We start from the raw sequence: 25,189 nt of genomic DNA on the forward strand, positions 1-25,189 counted from the left end.
TCCTCTGAAAGAGATTTTAAAGAATTGACAAAATTTCTTCTGTAAATGTTTGGTAGGATTCACCAGTGCACCCATCTGAACCTAGTGCTTTCTGTTTTGGGGGTTATTAATTATTGATTCAATATATTTAATAGCTATAGACCTATTCTGTCTGTTTCTTCTCACGTAAGTTTTGGCAAATCAAATCTTTCAAGAAACTAGTTTATTTCATCTGGATTATCAAATTTGTGGGCCTAGAATTATTTATAGTATTCCGTTATTATCCTTACAATGTCCATAAGATCTGTAGTGGTGTCTCCTCTTTCATTTCTAATATTACTAATTTGGGTCTGCTCTCTTTTTTTCTTTGATATTCTTGCTAGAGGCTTAACAATTTTATTACTCTTTTCGAAGAATCAGCTTTTGGTTTCATTGGTTTTCTTTATTGATTTCCTGTTTTCAATTTCATTGATTTCTGCTCTAATTCTTATGGTTTCTTCTTCTTACTTCAGATTAAAGTCACTCTTCTTTTTCTAGTTTCCTAAGGTGGAAACTTTGATTATTGATTTTATATCTTTTTTCTTTTCCAATATATGTATTCAGTGTGATAAATTTTCCTCTATTCAGTGCTTTCACTGCATCTCACAAATTTTAATGGTGTGCTTTCATTTTCATTTGGTTCAAATATTTTTATTTCTCTGAGATTTCTTCTTTGCTCCATGAGTTATGTAGAATTGTTGTTTTATTTCTACATATTTGAGGATTTTCTAGTTATCTTTCTATTATTGAATTCTAGCTTAATTCTATCGTGGCCTGAGAGCAGACATTATATAATTTTTGTGTTTTATGACCCAGAATGTGATCTACCTTTATGAATGTACCATGTTAAGTTTAAGAATATATATTCTGCTGTTTTTGGATGAAGTAGTCTATTAATGTCATTATATTGAATTGATTCATGTCCTTACTGATCTTCTGCCTTACTGATTTCCATTTCTGATAGAGGGGTATTGAAGTTTCCAGCTATGATAGTAGATTCATCAATTTTTCCTTGCAGTTCTATTAGTTTTTGCCTCATGTAGTTTGATGCTCTGTTGTTAGGCACATGTATATTAAGAACCACTGTGTCTTCTTGAAGATTGGATACCTTTATAATTATATAATCCCCTTCTTTATCCTTGATAAATGTCTTTACTTTGAAGTATGCTCCATATGCAATTAATATAATTATTCCTGTTTCTTTTGATTAGTGTTTTCATAGCATATTTTTCTCCATCAGTTTACTTTTAGTCTATATGGGTCTTTATATCTAAAATGGGTTTCTTATAGACAACATATGGTTGGGTCTTGTTTTTTGATTTGCTCAGGCAATCTTTGTTTTTTAATTGATGCATTTAGACCATGATCTTCAAAGTGATTATTGATAAAATTAGATTAACATTGACCATATTTGTTACTGTTTTCTATTTGTTTCCCTTGTTGTTACTGTTTTTGTCTTCCACTCTTCTGCTGCCCTTTGCAGTTTTATTTGAGCATTTCATATCATTCCATTTTTTCTCCTTTATTAGCATATCAGTTATACTTTAATATAAAAATACCTTTTAAATGGCTGTCCTAGAATTTGCAATATATATTTACAACTAATTCAAGACCATTTTCAAATAATGCTAGACCATTTCACAAGAAGAGTGAGCACCTTATAATGAGAAAATCATAACTTTGCTGCCCTCTGTAAAAAAAAAATAACAAAATTACCCTAATTCTTCCCTTCCCTTTCTCCTGTATTTTTGCTGACATTCATTCACTTTACATAAGCCTACATGAGCATGTGTAAATGTATGTAATTATGTATCTGATCATATACATAATCAAATATTTTGTTGCTATTATTATTTTGAAATAAACTGTTGAGTTTGTTAGATCAATTAAAAACAAATATATATTCACATACACACATACTTCAGTATATGTTTTAATTAATATACGCATCAAATATTTTGCTGCCATTATTATTTTGAATAAGGTGTCATCTGTTAGATCAATTAAAAAAGAAGAAAAATATGTTTTTATTTTACTTTGCTTATTCCTTCTTCAGTCCTCTTCCTTTCTTTCTGTAGATCTGAGTTTCTAACCTATATCAATTTCCTTCTCCCTAAAGAATTTCTTTTAACATTTCTTGCAAGTCAGGTTTACTGAAAACAAATTCCCTTAATTTTCATTTGTCTGAGAAAGTCTTTACTACACTTCAGTTTTGAAGGATAATTTCTCAGTGTACAGAAACCTGGGTTGGTAGGTTTTTTCTCTCAGTACTTTAAATATTTCATTTCACTCTCTTCTTGTTTACATGATTTCCAAGCAGAAATCAGAAGATGGTCTTATCTTTGTCCTGTATAGGTAACGTGGGTTGTTTTTCTCTCTGGCTTTTTTTTGGGATTTTTTTTTAATCTTTGATTTTCTATAGTTTGAAAATGATATGCCTTGATGTCACTTTCCTATGGTTTGGTTTTTTGTTGTTTCTTATTTGACATTTATCCTGCTTGGTGTTCTCTTAGCTTTCTGAATCTGTGATTTGGTGTCTGACATTAATTTGGGGAAATTCTCAATAATTTTTGTTTCATATATTTTTTGCTTCTTTTCTCTCTTTTTTCTCCTTCTGATATTCTTATTATGTGTATTTACATCTTTTGTAGTTGCCCCATAGTCCTTGGATATTCTGTTCTGTTTTTCAGTCTTTGTTCTCTTAGCTTTTTAGTTTTTGGAGTTTCTGTTGAGATATATGCAAGCTTCAGCTGTGTCTAGTCACCTACAAATCCATCAAAGTCACTCTTCATTTCTGTTACTGTTTTTGATCTCTGACATTTCTTTTTGGTTCTTTCTTAGGATTTCTATCTCTGCTCATACGGCCCATCTGTTCTTGCATGCTGTCTACTTTATCAATTAGAGCCCTTAGCAAATTGATCAAAGTTGTTTTAAATTCCTGGTCTGATAATTCCAACATCCTTGCCACGTCTGGTTCTGATGCTTGCTGTTTCTTTAAATTGTGTTTAGCATGCCTTGTGATTTTTTTCTTGGTGGCTGAACATGATGTATCAGGTGAAAACAGAACTGCTGTAAATCTCCTTGAGTCATGTGGTGGTAAGGTGTGTTGTAGGGGCAGGTGAAGAAATCTATTGTCCTGTGATTAGGTCTCAATCCTTTAGTGATCCTATGCCTCTGGACTGTGAACTTTACAAGTGTTTCTCCTTTTTTTCTTCTCCTCTTAGATGTCACAGGATGGCTAAAGTTGGCTAGAATTGGATATTTCCCTTCTTTCACATGGAAGGTTAGAGGGGACTGGCGTTGGGTATTTCCCTTCTCCGCATGGAAAGCTAGAGCTGACTGGGGTTGGGTATTTCCCTTCTCCCAAGTCAGTTAGGCTCTGATAATACCCCAGCAGGTTAGGCTCTGGGTAACTAGCTTCTCCTGAAAGCAGCCCTTGTTAAGAAGAACAGAGTGCTTTGGTGTATTTCAAAATGGTGCCTTTTTCTCTTCCCGCTGCCGGAAGCATGAAGGACTTTTCTCTGATATTTACTGTGGAAACCTGCTAAAGCTCCTAAAGGTATATCTGTCAATATTATGTGGGTTCCTCTATGATTGGGACCCCCTGGGGTAATTTTTTTAACTTTTAGCCTTGTCTGCATTAAGCCTTCACAACTTGTCAATGACAATTCAGGTGTTCCTACCCCAGCATTGACTCTTGAGGCAGTTGCCACTCCTGAGTCTCTGCTCCAGGCAGCCACGACTCCCTGTATTTGCCTGTCTCTCCAGTCTTGGGGCAGCAGTTTGCTCTGTGTCCTCCCCTCTCTTAGGGACCCAAGACAAATTATTGATTTTTCAAATTCTTTGCTTTTTACTCGTTAGTATGGAGTGGTGGCTTTAAAGCTTCTTATATGCAGAACCAGAAACTGGAAGTCAAAATGCTGTTTTTATTCCCAATTAAGGATGAGGTAGTTGACTCCAGGGCTTATGTTGTCAATATTGGATCTCTGGTCAATGCCAAGGAGCTAAACACTGGAGCATTCTCTGTGAAGTAGATCCTGGGTAGAAACCAGAAGGTCTATGAGTTATTAAAGAAATTGGGACTGTGGTGAAAGATGTCCCTCTCCATTCCTCAATAGTGGCTTAAATAAATTAGTGGTCCTACTTTTCTTACATAAACTAAGTCTAGGGGAAGGTAACCCAGCTGTAGTGGGACAGCTCCATAAGAGCATCAGAGACCTAGGTTCTTTCTGTCTTTGTGCTCTGTCATTTCTAGCAGATGGCTTCCAGTTTCTATATCACATCATGGTCTAAAATGATTGCTAGACTCCAAAGACTATCTTCCAGGAAAGAAGTAGAAAAAAAATGGGTAAGAGGAGAAAGGTCAAAACTCCCAATTCAGTCAGCCCTCTTTAGACTCTCCCAGAGCCCAGCCCAGTGATTTCCCCTACATCTCATTGTCTGCCTTTGGCTATCAGGGAGGCAAGAATATGTGGTCCACTCTATCCTGGAATAAAAAGTAGGGTTTGAGCCAGGTGCAATTGGTGCAGGCTTATCATCCCAGCTACTCAGGCAGGAGGCTGAGGTGGAAGGGTTGCTTGCACCCCCGAGTTCAAATCCAGCCTGGGCAACACAGTGAGAGCCCATCTCTTAAATTTTTTTTTAATTTAAATAAATAATTAGGATTTATTTACCTTGGACTAAGGACAAAGGGAAAAAAAAGGGAAATAATTAGGGTATAGTGGGGAAGGAGTAGGCAGCTAGCCATTTTATCCACATAAGGACATTTCACATATCTATGCATCCTTGTATATGCTACAGCTATGAAATGGAACTCAGGAACCTGGAAGAGTATATGTTATTCTCTCAATTTATGAGCTCATGGGAAGTAACACAGGTGGTAAAATGTGATCACTTAAGACTGTGGAGGGTGACATGATTCATGGCCAACAATTTGCTGAACTTTTCAGGAAAAGGCAGGCTTATGGATAGGCACTAGACAGTTATGATACAGTGTAATTTGAATATGTGGAGAGGCCATTTGGCCTTGAAAATATACCTTCTGAAATACAGGCTTAATGGTGTCTTAAATTCCACAATTCCACTCATTTAAGTCTGTAAAAATGCAACTAAAACAGGGTAAGTTCACTCATTAATACTTATCACTCACTAACACTTCAGTAGGTGTGAGTTTAATCTGTTAAGAAGACTTAGAGATGAGTTGATGCAATCCCTTCACTTTCCAGATGAGGAAATGAAGACCCGGAGGGACTGAGTGGTTTTCCCTAGTTCCTACATTTAGTGGCAGGTCTCCCCCTCTCTCAAACTAGAGCCAGTGGTGGGGCTGAGAGTGGGGAAGAGACACCAGTAAGAGGTTGGGAGACTGGAGAAAGGGAAGCTGGGGTGACAGATGTGCTGATGTGAATTGCATTTATTTATATCCTGCAGTTTTCCAATGAGGACATGGACAATTGGCAGTTTGGGTTGTCGGTGGTTCACCCTTGAAGATTTGTCTCCTTTTTCCTTGCTGACCGTCCTTGAGCAATGGGGAGAAAAACGAAGTGTATTCTGGGGACCTGTGTTTCATCAGTTGCACTTACCTCCATTGGAGAGGAGGACAGACACCCCCTCATTTACAGGGTGGCCCTTCTAGTCCCACCAGTCTGCCCACCCTCCTCCCACCCTGACCTGGGGTCACTGGCACACCGCTTAACTGACAAAGCAGAAGATGAGGACACTCTTGAGGCATCTTTAGGATCCTTCAAAGATGGCCTTTTTCCAGTTATCAAAGAAAAAAATACATACCTAGATAGACTTTCCTTCTACTTCTAATTCTTGCATATATTTTTCTTAATTTTTATGAATCTGCTGTGGTGTGTCCATGTTAGAATGTCTGATTTCACACCAGGTTTCTTTAGGTAGTTTTGCTTGTTTGTTTGTTTTTAGTGTAGTGCCATGTAAAATTCTGAAGTCAAACTGTTTGATTTTTTTTTTGATTGGTTTCGGTTTTTTTTTTTTTTTTTTTTTTTTTTTTTTTTTTTTCTGAGATGGAGTCTTGCTCTGTTGCCAGGCTGGAGTGCAGTGGCGCAATCTCAGCTCACTGTAACCTCTGCCTCCCGGGTTCAAGTGACTCTTCCGCCTTAGCCTCCTGAGTAGCTGAGACTACAGGTGTGTGCCACCACACCCAGCTTATTTTAGTATTTTTAGAAGAGACGAGGTTTCACCATTTTGGCCAGAATAGTCTCAATCCCAAAGTGCCGGGATTACAGGCATGAGCCACCACACCCAGCCAACTGTTTGGATTTGAATTTGAATCCTAGTTGTACCACCTAGCAGCTGTGTGAGCTCAGATAATTTCCTAACAGCCCTGGGCCTCAGTTTCCTCATCCGTAAAATGAAATATTGATAGCAATCAATCACCCGGAGAATTGTTGAGATAATGACTACAAAAGGGCTACTTAGCACACAGCCTGATAAATGTAAACACTTAATGCTTGTTAGTTATGACTTCAGTTTATTATAGCAATATTTCATGACTTGAACACATCATGTTTTTAATATATCATCACTAACATAACAATGTTCCAGCCCTTCTAGGTGCTCTTCTGAACAATTTTGAGAACAATTGTTCTAAAAATGTCCTACATCACACACATGCTGCCATCACCACCCTCGCCCTCTCTTATTATCATCTTCAGAGTTATTCCATTTTTGACTTCACCTGTATCTTATGTAACTCACCTCATTCTAGCTAAATCAATGTGTGATGACTGCCTTCTCTCATGCACATGTGACACGTTATCCAGTCACCCTGAGGACAATGAGGGGTTCACATACGGATTTTTGGAATTCTTGTTATTGCCATCCGTGGTACCCCTCAAGGGGCAACAGATTCACTGTTACCCTTCCAGCCCTGGGGCTTTTCAAGGAACCCATATGTATGATTCGAAATTCTACTTCTGTCTCATTGCACTCAGTATGAATTTCTTGTAGAAAATTTGCAATTTCTCTTAGGGAATTTCCTGTGGAATCTGTAACATTCTCTAACCCTTTCATTCCCCACTTCCTGGCACCCAGGAAATGCCATAAAAATTGTTGATAGGTAAGAATTATATCAGTATAGTAAAATGACCCCAGCAAACACTGATTTTAAGATGGAAGCATTAAGGTAGGATGTTTTATAGTTCCCATTCATACTACCAGCTTTAATTATTTTTTCTTTTCTGAAAAATAGACTAGGTTTATTGTCAAAATAAAGTTAATATCCAGTTTTCAGAGTTAAATTGATGGCAATTAGCTCCCTTTAACCAACTTATTTCCCTAATCATTTCTCTCTCTTGCTCAAAGAATTTTTCTTATGTGTGTTTTTAAAAACACACCACAAGATTTCCACAAAACATAGTTATAAAACAGGAACTTGTCACTGTATTAAATTTCTAATTTCTTGCTACTTGAAAAGCCCTTATTTTCCCACACCTAAAATTATTCCCCTGAAATAAGACACACAACTCCTCTCATTTTTAAACTATGTTCAGCATACTTGACTCTATTCAACATACAAGTTTATCGCCTTCAATGTGTGGAAGGATATCTACTGATTCCGTTGCATTAGAATTTCTTTTAGATCACTTCTCGTTGATGGCAAATCTTTAGCTGCTGAGGGTGGGTGGAATTTTTGGAAACAAAAGCCTGATGACTAAGTTTGGAGATCAAGCTGATCAAGATCATATGATTTGAGGTCAAAACTGAAGGCTGTATTCTGTAGAGTGATGAGACTAAATGGCCTTCCTGGGTAGCTCTGGGGGTGTCTCTTGAGGCAACACCAACAGAGGCCATGGGGCAGGGGGTATCATGCACAATGAGGGGACACCTTGCTGGCTCTGGAGTGTGTGGGCATGTGTTAGCCACAGTAAGGAAGATGACAGGCAGGAGAATTAGATTCCTGTTTCTTCTGCTGCCCAGAGACTGTGAATGGAGGCAGCCTTGAATCACCTTAGATCCTAGTTCCTCATTCCTCATTTGTAAAGTGACATCATCAAACTCTCCCCCAGTGTTGTTTGCTTGTTTTCTTTTCTTTTCTCCCTCTCCTCTCTCCCCTCTCCCCTCTCCAATGGAGTCTCACTCTGTTGCCCAGTCTGGATGGAGTGCAGTGGCATGATCTTGGCTCACTACAACCTCCACCTCCCAGGTTCAAGCTATTCTCCTGCCCCAGTCTCCCGAGTAGCTGAGACTACAGGTACATGCTGCCACACTGGACTAATTTTTTGTATTTTAGTAGAGAGGGATTTCACTGTGTTGCCCAGGCTGGTTTCAAACTCCTGAGCTCAGACAATCCACCTGCCTCAGCCTCCCAAAGTGCTGGGATTACAAGCTTGAGCCACTGCGCCTGGCCTCCAGTGGTGTTTTCTAAGACAAAATGTATTACCGAGTATAAAACCACCTCATTTAAGTGATGGTGCTTAGTGATGCTCAGTGGCTGACAGTTCCCCTTTTCACTCTTTCCCTTCCTCATCTTAAATTAGGAGGGCAATTGTTTGACTATGTCATCTCAGAAATGCTTGCTTCAAACTCATGTTTCTTGAAAAAAATTGTACCCACAAAATGATGTAAGGGTATCCTGCATGCTGGGTTACCTTCAACTGAAGTGTGGTGTATGGGGCGGAGAATGGACAGGGGAGATGAGTGACATGGCCACCACCACCTAAAAAGGAATTCCAACAGCTCCAGAGACAGTAGTTCTCCAGAGCTTCTCTGCTTCCCACCCCCATCCCTGTGGAGCCCCCAGCTCTGTCTGCCCAGGCTGAAAGAGAGAAGGGTGGGATTCATGAGTAATTAAAGGGAATTTGGAAGGCTGGGATGTTGCGGAATGTTAGATCAGTAGCTAGAACAGCATGTGGCGTTCTTTAGGCAGGCTTCATTGAATCCATACAAAAAAAGAAAGAGGGGCTGCCTGCCTGTCTGCTCATTTATCAAACAGTGAAGCTCAACTTTCACAGCTCCACAAAAGTGTTTTACTGTTTGCTGAGTCTTGCTCCAGAAATTAAAAGCTGAGCAGCCTGAGCGGGGCTGAACCAACCCTGCATTTTGAGACTCAAACTAAATTGCGCTGGGCTTTCAGATTCAGGGACCAGTTGATTATTTAGTGAAAGGAGAGGAGAATAATTTGTAATTTGCAGCCCATAAGAAACACTTAAAAAAAAAAAGCCAAACCCCCTTCCCACAGGTTTTTGTTGCAGCTGCAAGGAGGAGGTGCTATCTGCAACAGCCCTTTCTTTGCTCAGAGTGGGAAAAGTCTTGACCTGCATTTGGGCAGAATGTGATGTGATACAACAGCACTTCTACCCATCCCCCATCCCCTACTCACAACAAACCCCCTTTCCTCCGATTTCTTTACTTGAGATTGCCTTTTTCTCTCTTTGGAGGAGGAGGAGAGGGTTTGGCCATCAGATACTTTGAGGTAAAAGAATTTTCACAAACAGAATCAAATATTCCAACCACGCTAACACGTTCCTTGGGAAAGCGTAATATACCACAAAACTCCAAACATTAGATTGAATGAGGAGCATCTGCAAATCCACAAAAGGATGGAAGTCTGGAGGGCTAACTCCGTCAGTGAAGAGAAAGGGCTAGAAAATAATGGTAACAAGAGGAAGAGTCACTAGAGAGGCAGGGGGAAGTGTTAATGGGTAGGGACCCCCTGCTCCGGCCCCTCCCTGGCAGCTGGTCACTCCTCGCTCCCCTCCAGCCAGCTGGCTGTGAAAGCCTGTTGAGGTTGAGCTCTTTGCCTTCCACTCTTGTTCCACTTCTGGCTGGTGAAGTACCAGGAGGCAAGCCTGGGTACCGAGTCTCTAGTCTCTCTGATCCTGCTACGAACCTGTGCGACAAGCTGAACAAGTGTTATGATCTCCACTTCATAGATGAAGAACCTGTTGCTCATATGGAAGAAAGAGCAAAAGGTCTTTTTTGGCTTTTCAATTTAGCACATTTTTATAAAGTGTTAATGCTCTCCTATACTTTATAAACGTGTGTTTTAAAAACATTGAAATGTGTCTCCCCTTGGATAAAGCAGCTCTACCTTTGAGAAAGGAATGAGGTGGAAATTCCAAAACAAAGTATCAAAAATAAAAAACAAAAATCGTGACACCCATAGATATTGCTTATAGCATTATTTGCATTAACACAATGCTGGAGACAACTTCAATGGCCTATCAAAGAGGGATGATTCGTTCGTTCTTTCTTTCATTCATTGAATCAATGAATTAATGCACTGAGCCACCTTCTCTCCCACCTGGACTACTGCAGTAGCCTTCCAACTGGTTTCCCTGCTTCCATGCTTGTCCCTAAGTCAATTCTCCACACAGAAGCCAGGGTGACCCTTTTGCATGGTAAGTCAGATCTTGTTCCCCACTCCCCTCCTTAAAGCCCTTGGAAATCTTCCCATCTCACTAAGGGTAAAAGCGGACACACTTACAAAGGCCTGCAAGGCCCTGTGAACCCCTCCAGCCTCCCGACGTCTCCTCCTACCGCTCTCTCTCGGTTACTCGCTCTGCTCCAGCCACATGGGCCTCCTCATTCTTTCTGAAGCACGTAAGACAAGCTCCCACACCAGGGCTTTCCCATGGACTATTCCTTCTTGCAATTTCCTTCCCCTAGATATCCACAAAGTTTATTCTCTCACTTCCTTTAGGTCACCACCCAGATGCCACGTGATCATTGAGTCCTAATTGCCCTAAACAAAATAACACTAACAAACACCTACATTTTTTTTTTTTTCTAAGACACAGTCTTGCTCTGTAACACAGGCTGGAGTGCAGTGGCATGATCTCAGCTCACTGCAACCTCTGCCTCCTGGTTTCAAGCAATTCTCCTGCCTCAGCCTCCTGAGTAGCTGGGATTACAGGCATGCGCTGCCATGCCCAGCTAATTTTTGAATTTTTAGTAGAGTTGGGGGTTTCACCATGTTGCCCAGGCTGGTCTCAAACTCCTGACCTCAGGTGATCTGCCCACCTAGGTCTCCTAAAGTGCTGGGATTACAGCGTGAGCCACGGCACCCGCTCCCACCTCCATGTTCTTTACTCTCTGGAGCACTTACCTGATCGAAGATACATTGACTTTTTCATTTATTTTTGGTCTTCTCACACTAGAATGTAAGCTTCTTGAACAGAGGCAGTTTCTGTTTTGCTCAGCGTGTTCCTCAGTGCCTAGCAAAATGTCCAGCCTATAGCAGGAGCTAGCGGATATTTGTTGGTGAATGAATCCAAGCTTTGGACCATTAACCAACCTATTATGGTTACTGAGACTGCAGCTTGTTGAACATGGGGAAAATGAGGCTGGAGATGCAGTTTGTGTGGAGTCTTAAAAGCCTAGGTAAGGACTTTATAAAGCTAAGTACAACATTGATTATTTATAAAAATTCTATGGGGTGGGGGAGTTGGAGAAATTTGGTCAAAGAATGCAAACTTTCAATTAGGAAGAATAAGTTCAAGAGCTTGGTAACTATAGTTAATGACAATGTATTCTTGAAAATTGCTGGCCAGGCACAATAGCTCAGGCCTGTAATCCCAGCACTTTGGAAGGCAGAGGTGGGTGGATCACTTGAGGCCAGGAGCTTGAACTTGCTCTGGCCAACTGGCAAAACCCGATCTCTACTAAAAATCCAAAAATTAGCTGGGCCTGGTGGTACATGCCTGTAATCTCAGCTACTAGGGAGGCTGAGGCACAAGAATCACTTGAACCCAGGAGACGGAGGTTGCAGTGAGCTGAGGTCATGCTACTGCACTCCATCCTGGGAGACAGAGTGAGACTCCATCTCAAAAAGAAAAAAAAAAAACAAGCAGAAAAGGAAATTGCTAATAGGGTACATTTTAAGTGTTCTCACTATAAAAAAAATAACAAGTTGGGAGGTAATACATATGTTAATTAACTCAATTTAGCCATTCCACAATGTATACATATTTCAAAACATCATATTGCCAGCACGGTGGCTCACACCTGTAATCCCAGCACTTTGGGAGGCCAAGGTGGCCGGTTTACAAGGTCAGGAGATTGAGACCATCCTGGTCAACATGGTGAAACCCTGTCTCTACTAAAATACAAAAAATTAGCCAGGCATGGTGGTGGGCACCTGTAGTCCCAGCTACTCAGGAGGCTGAGACAGGGGAATTGCTTGAAACCACGGGCAGAGGTTGCAGTGAGCCAAGATCGCACTACTGCATGCCAGCTGGGTGACAGAGCAAGACTCTGTCTTAAAAAAAATCATATTGTATACCATAAATATAAACAATTTTATATGTCAACTTTAGTTTTAAAAAAAAGATTCTATGGATCGCCTAACTATGTCACCCAACAAGTGGCCCAGGGAAAGTTTCTGGGAGGAAATAAGGTACAAGCTGAGATGTGAGGATGAGTAGACATTAGGCAGAAAAAGAGTGTGAAGAGAGGGCTCTGGACAATGAGAACATCCTGTGGGAAGGGCCAGAGTAAGACAGAACACAATGTGTTCATGAAACTTGGAAGAAGTTCCATTCCGTATGGCCAGAACATAGGAATTGGGAGAGGAGTGGGATAGCTAAGCTGGAACAAAGGCAGGGCCAATCAGGCAGGACCTGGGGGGTGTGGGTTTTGTTTAGAGGCTTCATGGAGAAGTGGTCGTGATGGGGCATGACAGGAAGCAGGGCCAATGAGACCATTGAAGCAATCCAGGTGCAAGACCATGGTCCTGGGATAAGTGGAGATGGGAGGATATCGGTAGAATCAGGATATGAAGACGGGGGTAGAACTTGGTCACAGATTGGAAGTGGCACATACTCTAGCTTCTGGTTTGGGGAAGGGTGAGTTCTGGTGTGGTCAGGTAATGGGGAAAGGCTCACAGAGCAGCGGAGTGCAGACTGAGTGGCTGGATGGGCTCTGAGGGCACAGGTGGTGAGAAGGGAGAGAGAGCTGAGGGTAGAAGGTGCAGAGGTATGGGCCTGGAAGCATTCAGGAAATAGTGCAACACCAAGTAGTCTGACTTGGACAGAACCTCGAGTTCATGTAAGGAAATTTAGAGAGAAAAGATGGAAGCAAAGAGTGGTGTCTGAGTTTCAATCAAAGGAACCTCTGCTAAGTCAGGTGGACATAGAGAATTTCCAGAGGCCTCTAGGCAGACAGATAATGATCTGGATCATTCCTTCAGTAAACCTACTTGGGGACCTACATTGTACAAACAGAATGATTTTTGCTTAGCATTTTATTAAGCAATAGTGTTTCACTGCCAGATTGCCACTTGAGCGGATGCGGGTAAATTTCATTCAAGAGGAGACACGGGGCTGCCAGCTAATGTTACCATCCCCTCAGCTGCTTCCCACCTTCCGTAGCCTATTAGGTGCAGAGCCCTCAGATCCTTTTATAACTGTGGCCACCAGAACATTTCCAAGAGGGCCAGAGTGAGGAGAATAGAAATCTTCACCGAAGAGTTGATAAGAACGAGAAATCATTTCATTCCTCAAACACACGTAATGTGTAAATGCAGGAATATGACATAAAAGAAATAAGGGTTGCTGTTAAAGGAAGGAATGAGAGGCTTGGGGACACTTTCATTCATCCAGAAGCCATAGCATTGTGGTGGTAGAGTGTTAAGTCAGACTGGATGCATTCAAATCGCAGATCTGCATCTGAGCTGTGTGGCTTTGTGCAGGTTGCTTAGCCTCTCTAAGCCTCAGTTTACTCATCTATAAATAGGGAAATAGTGGAACCTGGCACTGGATTGTTATGATGATCAACTGAAATAATACATGTAAAGTGGTTAGCACAGTGCCTGAGCCAGGACTGGAACCCGGGAGAACCCGACTCCAAAGCCTTTGTGCCTAACCACTGTTTCCCACTGTTTCCCAATTCACTAGGAAAACAGAGAAAGGAGGCAGCTAAAGCTGCATGGGAAGGGCTACAGGGCAAGTGGGAGAGGCTCAGAGAAAGCTAGGAGTTCCTTGGGGGTGGGTAGAAACAGTGGGGCCTTGGCCTTCCAGGCATAGGGAACAGGACTGTGGATGTGGGGCCAAAATGAGCCTGGAGCTCTGAGGAATAGCTGGATTTTAGGCTGGGTAGCTGGGCAGGAGTTGATCACAGAGGACCTCATGACCCAACCTGAGGAAGCTGGCTTTTTATTCAGAGTGGGCAGCAAGAAGGCACTCAATATTTTCAAGGAGGAGATGAAATTATTATACTGGCATTTTAGAAAGATCCTGCTGCTGAGGCCTGGCGTGGTGGCATGTACCTATAGTCCTAGCTTCTCTGGAGGCTGAGGCAGGAGGATCTCTCAGGTCTAGGAATTCAAGGCTGCAGTGAGCTAGGATGGCACCACTACTCCAGCCTGGTCAACAGAGCGAGACCCTGTCTCAAAAAAACAAATCCCACTCGTGAGGCAACAAGATCGGTGGCAGGAAAACCAGTTAGAAGAATGTTTCTGTGGTCCAAGCAGTGAGAGATGATAGTGGGCTAGAGCAGTAGTGGGGATAAGGGCAGATAGAGAGAAGGGGCTTGGTTTAGGAGATGTTCTGAAGCCAGAATCAACAGGACCAATGATTATGCAGTGTTAGGAAAAGAGGAGTCAGGGAGGACTCTCCGGTTTCTGTCTTAGGTAACTCAGTGGAGGTTGAGCTGGTCACACAGATGCTAAAACTGCATGTATTGATCTATACATTATTCAAAAAGAATAAGTAAAAACCATCAGCAATGAAGAGTGTCATAGATTAAATTGATCTGTGAATTCCCAGGCCCCATGCTATGGCTTGATAATGCCTCAACATCGCAGTGCATAGAATTACAAACACACTGATTATACATGTTACTGTCTCGCAGAGGTAGAACAAGTAACTCCAGAAGGCCATTCATTACCCAGGGGCCATCTGTTACATCTCTAGAACACAGTTGGCAACCCCTGGTACCTTAACCTAGGGCCAGGGATCAGGGGCTTGGCCTGTGTCATTTTATAGATGTTACCTAGGATACCATTTGGATAAACACTTAGAAAGGTTTCAGAACTTAGCCCCGTCTCTTAAATCAAGTTATCGTAAGGCTTAGCAACCAAACAAAACAATGCTGCTTTCTTTAATTATTGACATATTGGTTATAGAAAATAGGAAATGATTTATTTAAAAAACAAAAAGAAAAGAAAGAAAAACAACACTATAACATTCTGGTAGAAGTAGATTTTAGGTGCTTCTTCCAAGATTATCTTGAACTTTCACTGTTATTCCTAATAAAATCCTTTTCTATTTGCAAAAAAAATAGTTGATTTAGTACATGAATATACAAACCCTTTCTGTTCTACTCACAATCCCAATACCCTAACAAATATCCATTTTCATTTTTCCACATTACCTGTTCATTCCTCTATTTCTATAAACAATTCCCTGTTATATAACTCTAACATAAACATAGATTGAGTTCTGCTATTTCATTTAACATTATAAGCATTTTTTGTGTTATGACATAGCTTTTGTTACCAACAATTTTAATGGTAATTATTTCATAATTTCTATGGGGTGTATATACACTATCATATTTTTAGACAATTTCTTATCATTGGACATTTGTTGTTTCAAAATTTTCACTGTCATTAGTAGCCGCACATTTAGCTTTTTCTTATTTTAGATTATTGCCTTGGAATGAAGAGGTCAAAAATATGAGTATTTTATGGCTTCTTATATGTTTTGAAAATGCTTTGGGGAAGGGTTGTACTAATAAATGATACCATCAGCCATCTGAGTATTCCAGTTTTACTACAGCTTTGACAGCACTGAATATTATCCTTTTCGAAGTATCTGTGAATAACAGAGGGTTAAATATGATGCCTTACTAGCCAGATGCAATGGCTTATACCTGTAACCCCAGCACTTCAAGAGGTTGAGGTGGGTGGATCACTTGAGGTCAGGAGTTCAAGACCAGCCTGGCCAACATGGCAAAAACTTGTCTCTACTAAAAATACAAAAATTAGCCAGGCATGTTGGTGTGCATCTGTAGTCCCAGCTACTCGACAGGCTGAGGCAGGAGGATCGCCTGAACCCAGGAGGTCGGAGGTTGCAGTGAGCCAAGACATGCCACTGTACTCCAGCCGGGGCAACAGAGTGAGACTCTGTCTCAGAAAAACAAAAAAGCAAAAACATGATACCATGCTTCAGTAATTATGTTCATTTGTATAGGAGAAATTTTACAGACTAAACATGAATATTTCTGCTTTTTCTAAGCAACTAATATGCACTTATATTGATAGTGGGATTCTTCTAACTCTATTGTATTATCTTCTTTGCTTGGGTGGTTAGGAAACTCAGAACTCACTTGAAACCAATGTTAAAAATACCCTGGCTCAATTTTCCTTGTTTTCTTTCTATCTCTATCAGCATGTCTATATCTGTTCAGTAGTGTTGCTTTGTGAACAGCTGCTTCAAATCCTGGCTCTGAAGCCATTCATATGAAGAAAGTCTGTCCAGCTTGGCCACAGGTTAATATAAACCCAAGGTGATGAGGCCACTAAACCTGGTTGCAGTCTTGGGCTGCATTGCTAGACAAAGTGTTTAAAGAGCACTGTTACTGACCCCATCTTGAATGACTGCCTTTCAATCAGGCCACAACAGTTTGAGAGGGACATAAACAAAGTTAAGAAGCTTGGATCCTCAGTTTACAGGAGTCAGGGTTAAAGAGATGGGATTTATTGCCTACAAAGTGTACCCTTAAAGAATTCAGAGAATTATTGCATCATTTTTTTCAGCATGATCACCATGAGATGATATTTTAAAAGCCCCTTTTACTTCCAAAGGTGGTTTCGTGATGCTATTGCATTAGATTCTCTAAACATTCTTGTAAAGTGCATCTTTTTTTCAACCATTTTCAGATGCTGAAATGCTGGCCCATCCATTCTCTACACTGGTAATAGTCAGCTCCCCAGTGTAGAGAATGCTCAGTCTTCATGCTATCTGTTCAAGGTTCTCAATTTCTCACTAATTTGTGCACTTGTTTCCATCCCACTGATGCCATTTTAGTTGAGATCACCAACACCTAGCCCTCCAATTAGGGGAAGACTACACAACTCCCTTAGTCCTCAAATGTCACAGGAGGAAATTCAGGCACAGAGAAGTTAAATAGGGTGTCCAAGTTCAAACAGCTAACAGGGTCACAGTCCATATTTGCTGAGTGAATGAGTAAAGCAATCAATGAGAGTATTGGTGTGGATAAAAGAGGGGTGAATAGATCAATAGAGATGTTCATCCCCATCCCTAGAGAAAGCTCTCAAGTCTGATGCTCTACCAATAAGAAATCAGCAACAACATCTCTTTTCATGAAGGCTCACTCCCTCTGACCATGCATGCCTGCTCAATGCTTACCAGGAGGGAAGGGATTCTGGAAGACTTTGGTTACACTTGAAAAATCCCAAAGGGTCATCTGGAAAATCAGTGGTAATAATGGGTAACATTTAGTAAGTACTTACTAAGTGCCAGGTACTGCTGCAAATTATTTACATACATTCACTTTTTAAAATTTCATAATAATTCTCTAGAGGTTATTATCATTCCCATTTTACAAATGGGGAAACTGAGTCACATGGCTATTAAATAACTTGCCCAAGGGCACCCAGCTTAACCAATGACTGAGCTTGGATTTAATTCAGGTAGTCGAGTTCCAGAGTTCTTGCAAGTAACCCCTGCACTGTCATACCCCTCCACAAACGTCATCTTTATAAATCCCAAGGAAAGGGGCCCCATGGTTATGTCTTCACCTTGAGAGATGCTTTCTCTTCCCGGATTTCTTGTGAATTGGTGTGGTTTTCCTGAGCAACAGCAATTATAGTCCTCTTCTCTGCAGACAGATAAAAGATACCCTCAAGCTTTCATTCCTTCATTCAGCAAATATGGATTGAGGTCTTTGCATGTGCCAAACCCTGTATGAGTTCCCTGCTCTCATGGAGCATGTGTACAAGTAGGAATAGAGGACATAAAGTTAGCACCCAAAGAGTAAGTGAACAAGATAACTTCAGATAGTGCTAAGTGATAAGAAGACAAAGCAGGGCCAATACGACCCTTGTGCTACTCTACACTGGCTGGTTCGAGAACGCCTCTGGGCAGAAGGACATTGTCTAGACACCTGAATGGTTTAAGAGGAGGCAGTCTTGAACAATTAGAATACATGGACACAGGGAGGGGAGCATTACACAGTACAGTCAGTAGGTGGGGGGCTAGGGGAGGGACAGAGGCGGTCGGGAAGGTGGGGAGGAATAATGAGGGGAGAAATACCAGATACAGGTGATGAGGGGGATAAAGGCAGCAAACCACCTTGCCTTGTATGTACCTATGCAACAATTCTGCATGATCTGCACATAAAGTACAGAACCTAAAGTACAATTAAAAACAAAAAAAGAGGAGGCAGTCTTGTGAAGAGCTGAGTGAAATTCCACTCCCGGCTGAAGTACAGAGGCCCCCAGTGAGGAGCAATGCTGGTGTATTTGTGATAGAGAAAACAATAAAAAGCCAGTGTGGCTGGGATCTGGTGAGTAAAGGTGAGAATTGTAAAAGAGGAAGACCAGAAGGTAAGCAGGTTGAGTTACAGAGGCTAAGTGTGGGTTTTAGTTCCAGGTGCCATGGAAGCCATTGGAGGGTTTTAAATAGGGGAATGGCACATTCTGGACCAACTAGAACTCTCCTTCCATCATAAGTAGGAGGGGGTGAGGCACAGAGTGGCCAGGTAAGACCCCCTTAGTATCTAGAGCCCCACAACTATCAAAGCATGCCCCACTCCGACACCAGTAGTCTTCTCCAGGGTCCTCACAGACTCTTAATAAATCATTGCAACCAAGGACCTACGTTTTCCTCCCTTCTGTAGATGGCTGTTTGTAAAACTCAGTCACTATGCTCCCAACTCTTCCCAATTGGTAACTGATTCTTCTGTTGACTTACAGATCATAAGGCAGCAGTTTCCTCAGTTAACCACCAGAAGACTCGGGACCCGAGGACAGTCAAAGTAAGCACCGGATGGCCATTCCACCTGCAGAGCACACATCTATGGGCCTCGAGACAGGCCAGACCCTTGGCCCTTTATCCTGGGCCTGTCTGCAGGCCTGGCAGAAGTCTGTGCCTAGAGGGACTATGGAGGAGCTTTATGATGGCCAGAGCCCTCTCTCAGGACTCCTGAAAGATAGGTTGTCCAAAAGCCCCAGACGAATTGTCTCTGTTGCTTTAAGGAATCTGATTTTGTACCACCCTGCTTTTAGCTATATTTTGTAAAATAGTCTTGGGCCTCATTGAAAGGATTGCCTTGTGGCTTCTGGGATGATGACCAGGTTATTTGGACTGTTTTGCTGAGCAAACTCTGCTTTCATAGTATCCAGTAGACCAGAGAAGCAAAACTGTACTATTCCCTGCACGGGAGATGGGGCAGAAAAGTCCAGCTGCACCACGGTCCACAAGGGCTCGCTGCTTCCCATTCGTCAGTTGCATCAACCAACCAACCAACCAACTCATGCTTTATCTTTTCTGTGTGTCACATATGTGGTGCTAGGTACTGGGAACACAGGAGCAAATCAGTTGCTGCCCTCATGGAGCATACATTCCGGTGGGAAACACAGACAAAACTAAGAATCAGATTGGGACAAAGAGAGTTGTAGCAGAGAACAACAAAAAAGGAATGGGCAGGGAAGGTCCTTCAGAGGAGGTTACATTTAAGAAAAGCCCAGAGGAGTGCAGAAGGATGTGCAGACACTTGTCTGCTAGGCATGAGTCAGTAGGAAGGGAATCTCTTCCTATATTGCTCGGCCTTCATTAAAATCTGGATTTATAGGACTGTCCTCTAAGGATGTTTCAAAAATTGTTGGATGATAATAGGTGTTCCGTGAAGAGCAGTGGGCCCTATAAATTTGGTAAACACTAAGTTTAAAGGGTTTCCTTTACTGGAAGACTTCTTAGAAGCCTTATTATGCTAATGTACAAGGTGACTCCACTAGAGGGTGCCTGATTATGCAGCATTTCTAAACATTTTGACCACATTGAGCAGGTCAGCACATAGTGACCTATAAAACACTGTCACTTTTTAGAAAAACAACCATATAGGACTTAAAAGAGTTTTCTTGTCTCAAAGGATATGTCAAAAGCATATCCAATACTCTCACCCTGGGCCAAACCCCTGTCCCTCACCAGCTCCTCTCATCCCTGGGCAGCACGTTCCCATCCTCCAAGGGTGGGTTTGACTGTGGAGCCACGGTAGGGAAAGAAAATAGATGATCAAACTGGGAAAAACCCTTTTTTGGTAAAGTTCTGAAAATAATGAGACTATTTTTTTTTTGGTGTGGCTTAGAAGCTCTTGAGCTGATCTCTAAAGGGACTTTCAGAAGATTGTTGAACAAAGGATCTCTTAGAATAAATTCCTAATAATTTTCCAAGATGACAATTCTGAAAAAAAAGCTCAGTTATAATTTTAAAATTCTGATATTTGTTTAAAAGTGAGGTTTCAGCCTTAGTTTGAGTACAAAATCCAGGTTCTTCCTTGTTTGCTGGTGAACACATAGTAGGCGATTCAAAATGTTGGTCAAACAGAATAGCGGATGGATAGAAGGATATGGAATAAATGAAAATGAATTATTTTCCTCTAGCTTATGGTCTTTGAAGAATCAGTGACTCCAACACCTTGTTTCTCATTTCTAAGAAGAGTAGACATAGTAAAGACACATAGTAAAGAGAGAGCAGAAACATTTCCCATCCTGCACAAACGAAGAAAATTTCCTTCTGTCCACATGGGAGAGTCTGTTTTTGTTTTGTTTTTCATTTTCTTTAACCTCAAGGTTGGCAAATTGGGCAATATCTTCTTTAAAAATTCTGTATAATCAATTTTATTGTGTCCTCTTACATAAGGATACTCCAAAGTTGGTCACACCTTTGACCAGTTGAAAGGCAGTAAGACGCTCCTGCTTCCAACCTGCATCATGGCATTATAGAGAAACTCCTTTGGCAAATTGACCATGACAGAAGAAACCTGGGGGGTGGGCAGGGCATGGTGGCTCACGCCTGTAATCCTACCACTTTGGGAGACTGAGGCTGTGGATCACTTGATATCAGGAGTTCAAGTTCAGCCTGGCCAACATGGTGAAACCCTGTCTCTACAAAAAATACAAAAACTAGCTGGACATGGTGGCATGCCTCTGTGGTCCCAGCTACTCAGGGAGCTGAGAAAGGAGAATTGCTTGAACCTGAAAGTCAGAGGTTTCTGTGACCAGAGATTGCACCACTGCACTCCAGCCAGGGTGACAGAGCACATTCTACACGTGTCCCATTTTTTTTTTTTTTTTTAGAAGAAATAAAGGAAAAAAAGGGAAATCTGGTGAGTGGCTGGTGAGGAGTGTGGGAGCCTGTTGCCGTGCCCTACAGAACTGAACTAGAAGAACTTGAGATCAGAGCAGTAGCTTAACTGTGGTTGTTGATTTTAGCTACGTGAGGTCTGAAGAGTCAAAAAGTGGTCTGGTCTGAACATATTAGATGATCCAGCTCTTAAGAAGTTATAAAGGTGAACTTTTTAAGGTTAGGGAGGTGTGTCATAACTGTCATCCCACCTGAAGCCACCGGAACCGCCCTCCTCCCCCACCCACGAAGTGACTTCCAGGTGGAAAGGCAGTTACGACAGTTGGGAAGTAGTAGAAGACACGGAAGGTACAGAAGGCAGACTTAGCTCCGCACAAAGAAGAATTTTCTGATAACCATACTGGCAAAATGAACTGGGCTGCCTTCGGAGGGTCTGAATTCTTCATCCCAGAAGGCATTCAGATAGATGCGCGATGCCCACTAAGCAGCAGTATCACGGAATGGTATCAGGAGTAAAGGGGGTTGGGGAGAGGGAAGGTTTTGATGTGCTTATCTCTTCCCTCCTTGAGAAAGCCCTTCCCATAACTCAAATGCTTTATTATCTGTAATATTTTGTGACTTTCATCATACCTCCATGGGTAAAGAAAAGTAGTTAATATGTTGTGCAGTGTTTCTGAAAGTGAGGTCCATGGGTGACTGAACATTTGTATTGCCCTTAGGACTGTGAAAATCTACTCTAGACCTACTAAATAGGAATCTGTAAGGGTGGGCAGGGCCCAGGAGTCTCTATTTTAATGTTTTTTTTTTCCTTCTTCTTTTATTCATAGCCACTAGATTACCAGGGATATTTTAATATGTTTGGTAGGTGATTCTTAGTAGTAGTAAAGTTTGAGAATCACTGGCTTAGTGGCTCAAAGCACTTGGGAGGTTTAAATCCTGCCTCTGCTACTTACTCACTGGGTGATCTTGGGGATGTGACTTAAATTCCCTGAGTCTTACTTTCCTTATCTATAAAGTGGGGATAATAATTAATTCCAGGCTTATGGGGATTTTGTGAGATTAAATAAGATAATATGTGTCAAACACTGAGTACCAGAGATCTCAAACTGATGTGCTTTAAAATTACCCCTGCGGTGCTTGATTCATTGCTGATTCTTGGGCCCCATTCCTAGATGTTCTGAATCAGTAGGTCCTAAGAGAGGCCCCAGGAATCTGTATTCTTATTAAACTTTATAAATGATTCTGATAAAATCAAAATTGATAAGACCACCTTGCAGTGTTTTCAGGGGGATAACATTGTGGCTTCGTAGACAAAAAGACCTGTGTTCAAGAACCTGTTCTTCCCCTAAAACAGCTATATGACCTTAAATTATTTGAGCTTTCTTGCCTCCAGTTTCTCATGTGTAGAAAGACTGTAGTAATTTCTATTTTTTGGTTATTTTTCAAATTAATGCATGTAAGTCTTTGCAAAGTACCTGGCATATAGCAAGTGCTCAATAGATTATAGCTAAAGTCTAAACAAAATGCAACCTCCAACCCCTTGTTAGTCTTAATTAAAAACATTGCTAATATTAAGCCCACTTTGGGTTAATAAAAAGTTCTGGTCTTCATTTTACGTCAGTGTCAACTAAAACACTGAATTTACCTTTTTAAAACTACAGTTATTTGAGACTCCCATGTATTGATTAAGAAAAATATGGGCCAAATGAATTTTTGTTGGAGGTGCAGTTAGTAGTCACAAACATATCCTGCTTGGGTCCTCACAGAGAAGGGACATTCAGGTGCTGGGATCCCATTTGGCTAGACATCAGAGATCAAGTACTAAAGGAAAATTTTTCATCTCTTCTCTGCTTTGCAAAGTATTTGACTTAAAAATTTCTGTAGGAGGCAATTTTGGTTATTTTTGCCTGCCTGATTGACGGCTGGCAATGTGGAACTTTGGTTTAATTCTATATTTCAGAGATATTAGCCTTCAGGAGAGTTAACTCTTCTATCCCCAGGTAGGATGGCCCCAGCTTTCCTTGGCCTTGGGCAACACTCCCAACTCAGGAAACCTCACTTAATGATAGTACATGGGGGTCTCTCTCTTTCTCTCTCTCTCCTTGTGGCCCAGGTACCATTACTATGGCATTGCAGTGAAAGAAAGCTCCCAATATTATGATGTCATGTATTCCAAGAAAGGAGCCGCCTGGGTGAGTGAAACGGGCAAGAAAGAAGTGAGCAAACAGACAGTGGCATATTCACCCCGGTCCAAACTTGGAACACTGCTGCCAGAATTTCCCAATGTCAAAGATCTAAATCTGCCAGCCAGCCTGCCTGAGGAGAAGGTAACCACACCTGAAGTGACTATTTGGGGTGGGTGCTTTCCCTCTCTCTGTCTTTCTCTTTCTCTCTCTCTCTCTCTCTCTCTCTCTCTCACACACACACACACACACACATACATGCACGCACATACACACTTCTATTGCAAAACAGTGAGTTTAAAACTATAAAGATAGGAGTCCAGGCAAGGCATGGTGGCTCATGCCTGTAATCTCAGCACTTTGGGAGGGCAAGGCAGGTGGATCACTTGAGGTCAGGAGTTTGAGACCAGCCTGCCCAACATGGTGAAACTCTGTCTGTACTAAAATACAAAAAAAATTAGCTGGGCATGGAGTCAGTAATAATTTCTGTAATTCCAGCCAGAGGCTGAAGCAGGAGAATTGCTTGAACCTGGCAGGCAGAGGTTGCAGTGAGCCGAGATCATGCCATTGTACTCCAGCCTGGGCAACAAAAAAAAAACTAAAAATCAAAAAAAAAAAAAAAAAGTAAAGAAAGAAAGAAAAAGAAATCCAAATAAAGCATGGATTATAGTTAATAATAATTTATCGCTATCAGTTTATTAGTTGTGACAAATATACCCTAGTAATGCAAGATGTTCACAATAGGGGTGAGGCATATGGGAACTCCTAAGTACTATCTTTACAACTTTTCTGTAAATCCAAAACTATCTTAAAATAAAATTTACTCTATCATGTATCCCTGTCTGTCTATCTGCCTATCATCTATCTTCTGTCTGTCTACCTACATACTTGTCCTATGATATTATGCTGTCTCATTTCATGAGGAAAGAACCCCTCCTCTCTGAATTGCTTTCCCACAGAATAAAGTTCATTTTCCCTTGTGCTGCAGGGGAGTTGGTGAAATCATAGTCTAATAGACAAAGAAGATTTTATAGGTCTAATGAATCTGATAGTTTTGATCATATAATATTTGGAGCAAGTCACTGGAAAAACAAATTTGGGGAAGTTTCCCACGGAGTCTCACACTGTCACCAGGCTGGAGTGCCGTGACACGATCTTGGCTCATTGCAATCTCCACCTTCCAGATTCAAGCAATTCTCCTGCTTCAGTCTCCTGCGTAGCTGAGACTACAAGTGCGTGACACCACGCCCAGCTAATTTGTATTTTTAGTAGAGACGGGGTTTCACCATGTTGACCAGGATGGTCTCGATCTCTTGACTTTGTGATCTGTCCACCTTGGCCTCCAAAAGTGCTGGGATTATAGGCGTGAGTCACTGCGCCCGGCTGAGTATCACATATTTAAGGTACCCACTGATGCAACCCAGTGCTGCTCTAACATGTATGAGCTTCTACAAAGTCTCCATGTAACATAAGATCTGGGATACACTACAGAATGAGATGAGTCCTGCTTTTAGGAAGCTTAGAGTTGAGCAGGGAGACAGATGCTTGTATAAGTCAACTTAAATTTACATAAAATGCATGTCTACATTCCGAAATGAAGGAAATGAACTTGTATCTGTAAAAGATATGTTAAATCTAAGAACTAGATAAATCTTTATTTTTTTCTTAAATTTGCTTTTTTTTTTTGGTCAATAA

The 25,189-nt window shown here is 41.4% G+C and overlaps 1 protein-coding gene across 4 annotated transcripts in view; it reads left to right on the forward strand.

Annotated features, from left to right (window-relative positions):
• Positions 1-25,189, forward strand: part of RFX4 (regulatory factor X4) — a 177,663-nt gene that overhangs the window by 77,568 nt on the left and 74,906 nt on the right. For all 4 annotated transcript variants that reach the window (XM_017540861.2, XM_017540854.2, XM_037742972.1 and 1 more), the window contains 2 exons: positions 18,923-18,984; positions 23,425-23,638. In XM_017540861.2, the coding sequence (XP_017396350.1) occupies positions 18,923-18,984; positions 23,425-23,638 (276 nt within the window). The remainder of the gene's footprint in view (positions 1-18,922; positions 18,985-23,424; positions 23,639-25,189) is intronic.

The sequence above is a fragment of the Cebus imitator genome, unplaced genomic scaffold (genome assembly GCF_001604975.1).
Source record: "Cebus imitator isolate Cc_AM_T3 unplaced genomic scaffold, Cebus_imitator-1.0 Scaffold8, whole genome shotgun sequence".
Taxonomy (NCBI): Eukaryota; Metazoa; Chordata; class Mammalia; order Primates; family Cebidae; genus Cebus; species Cebus imitator.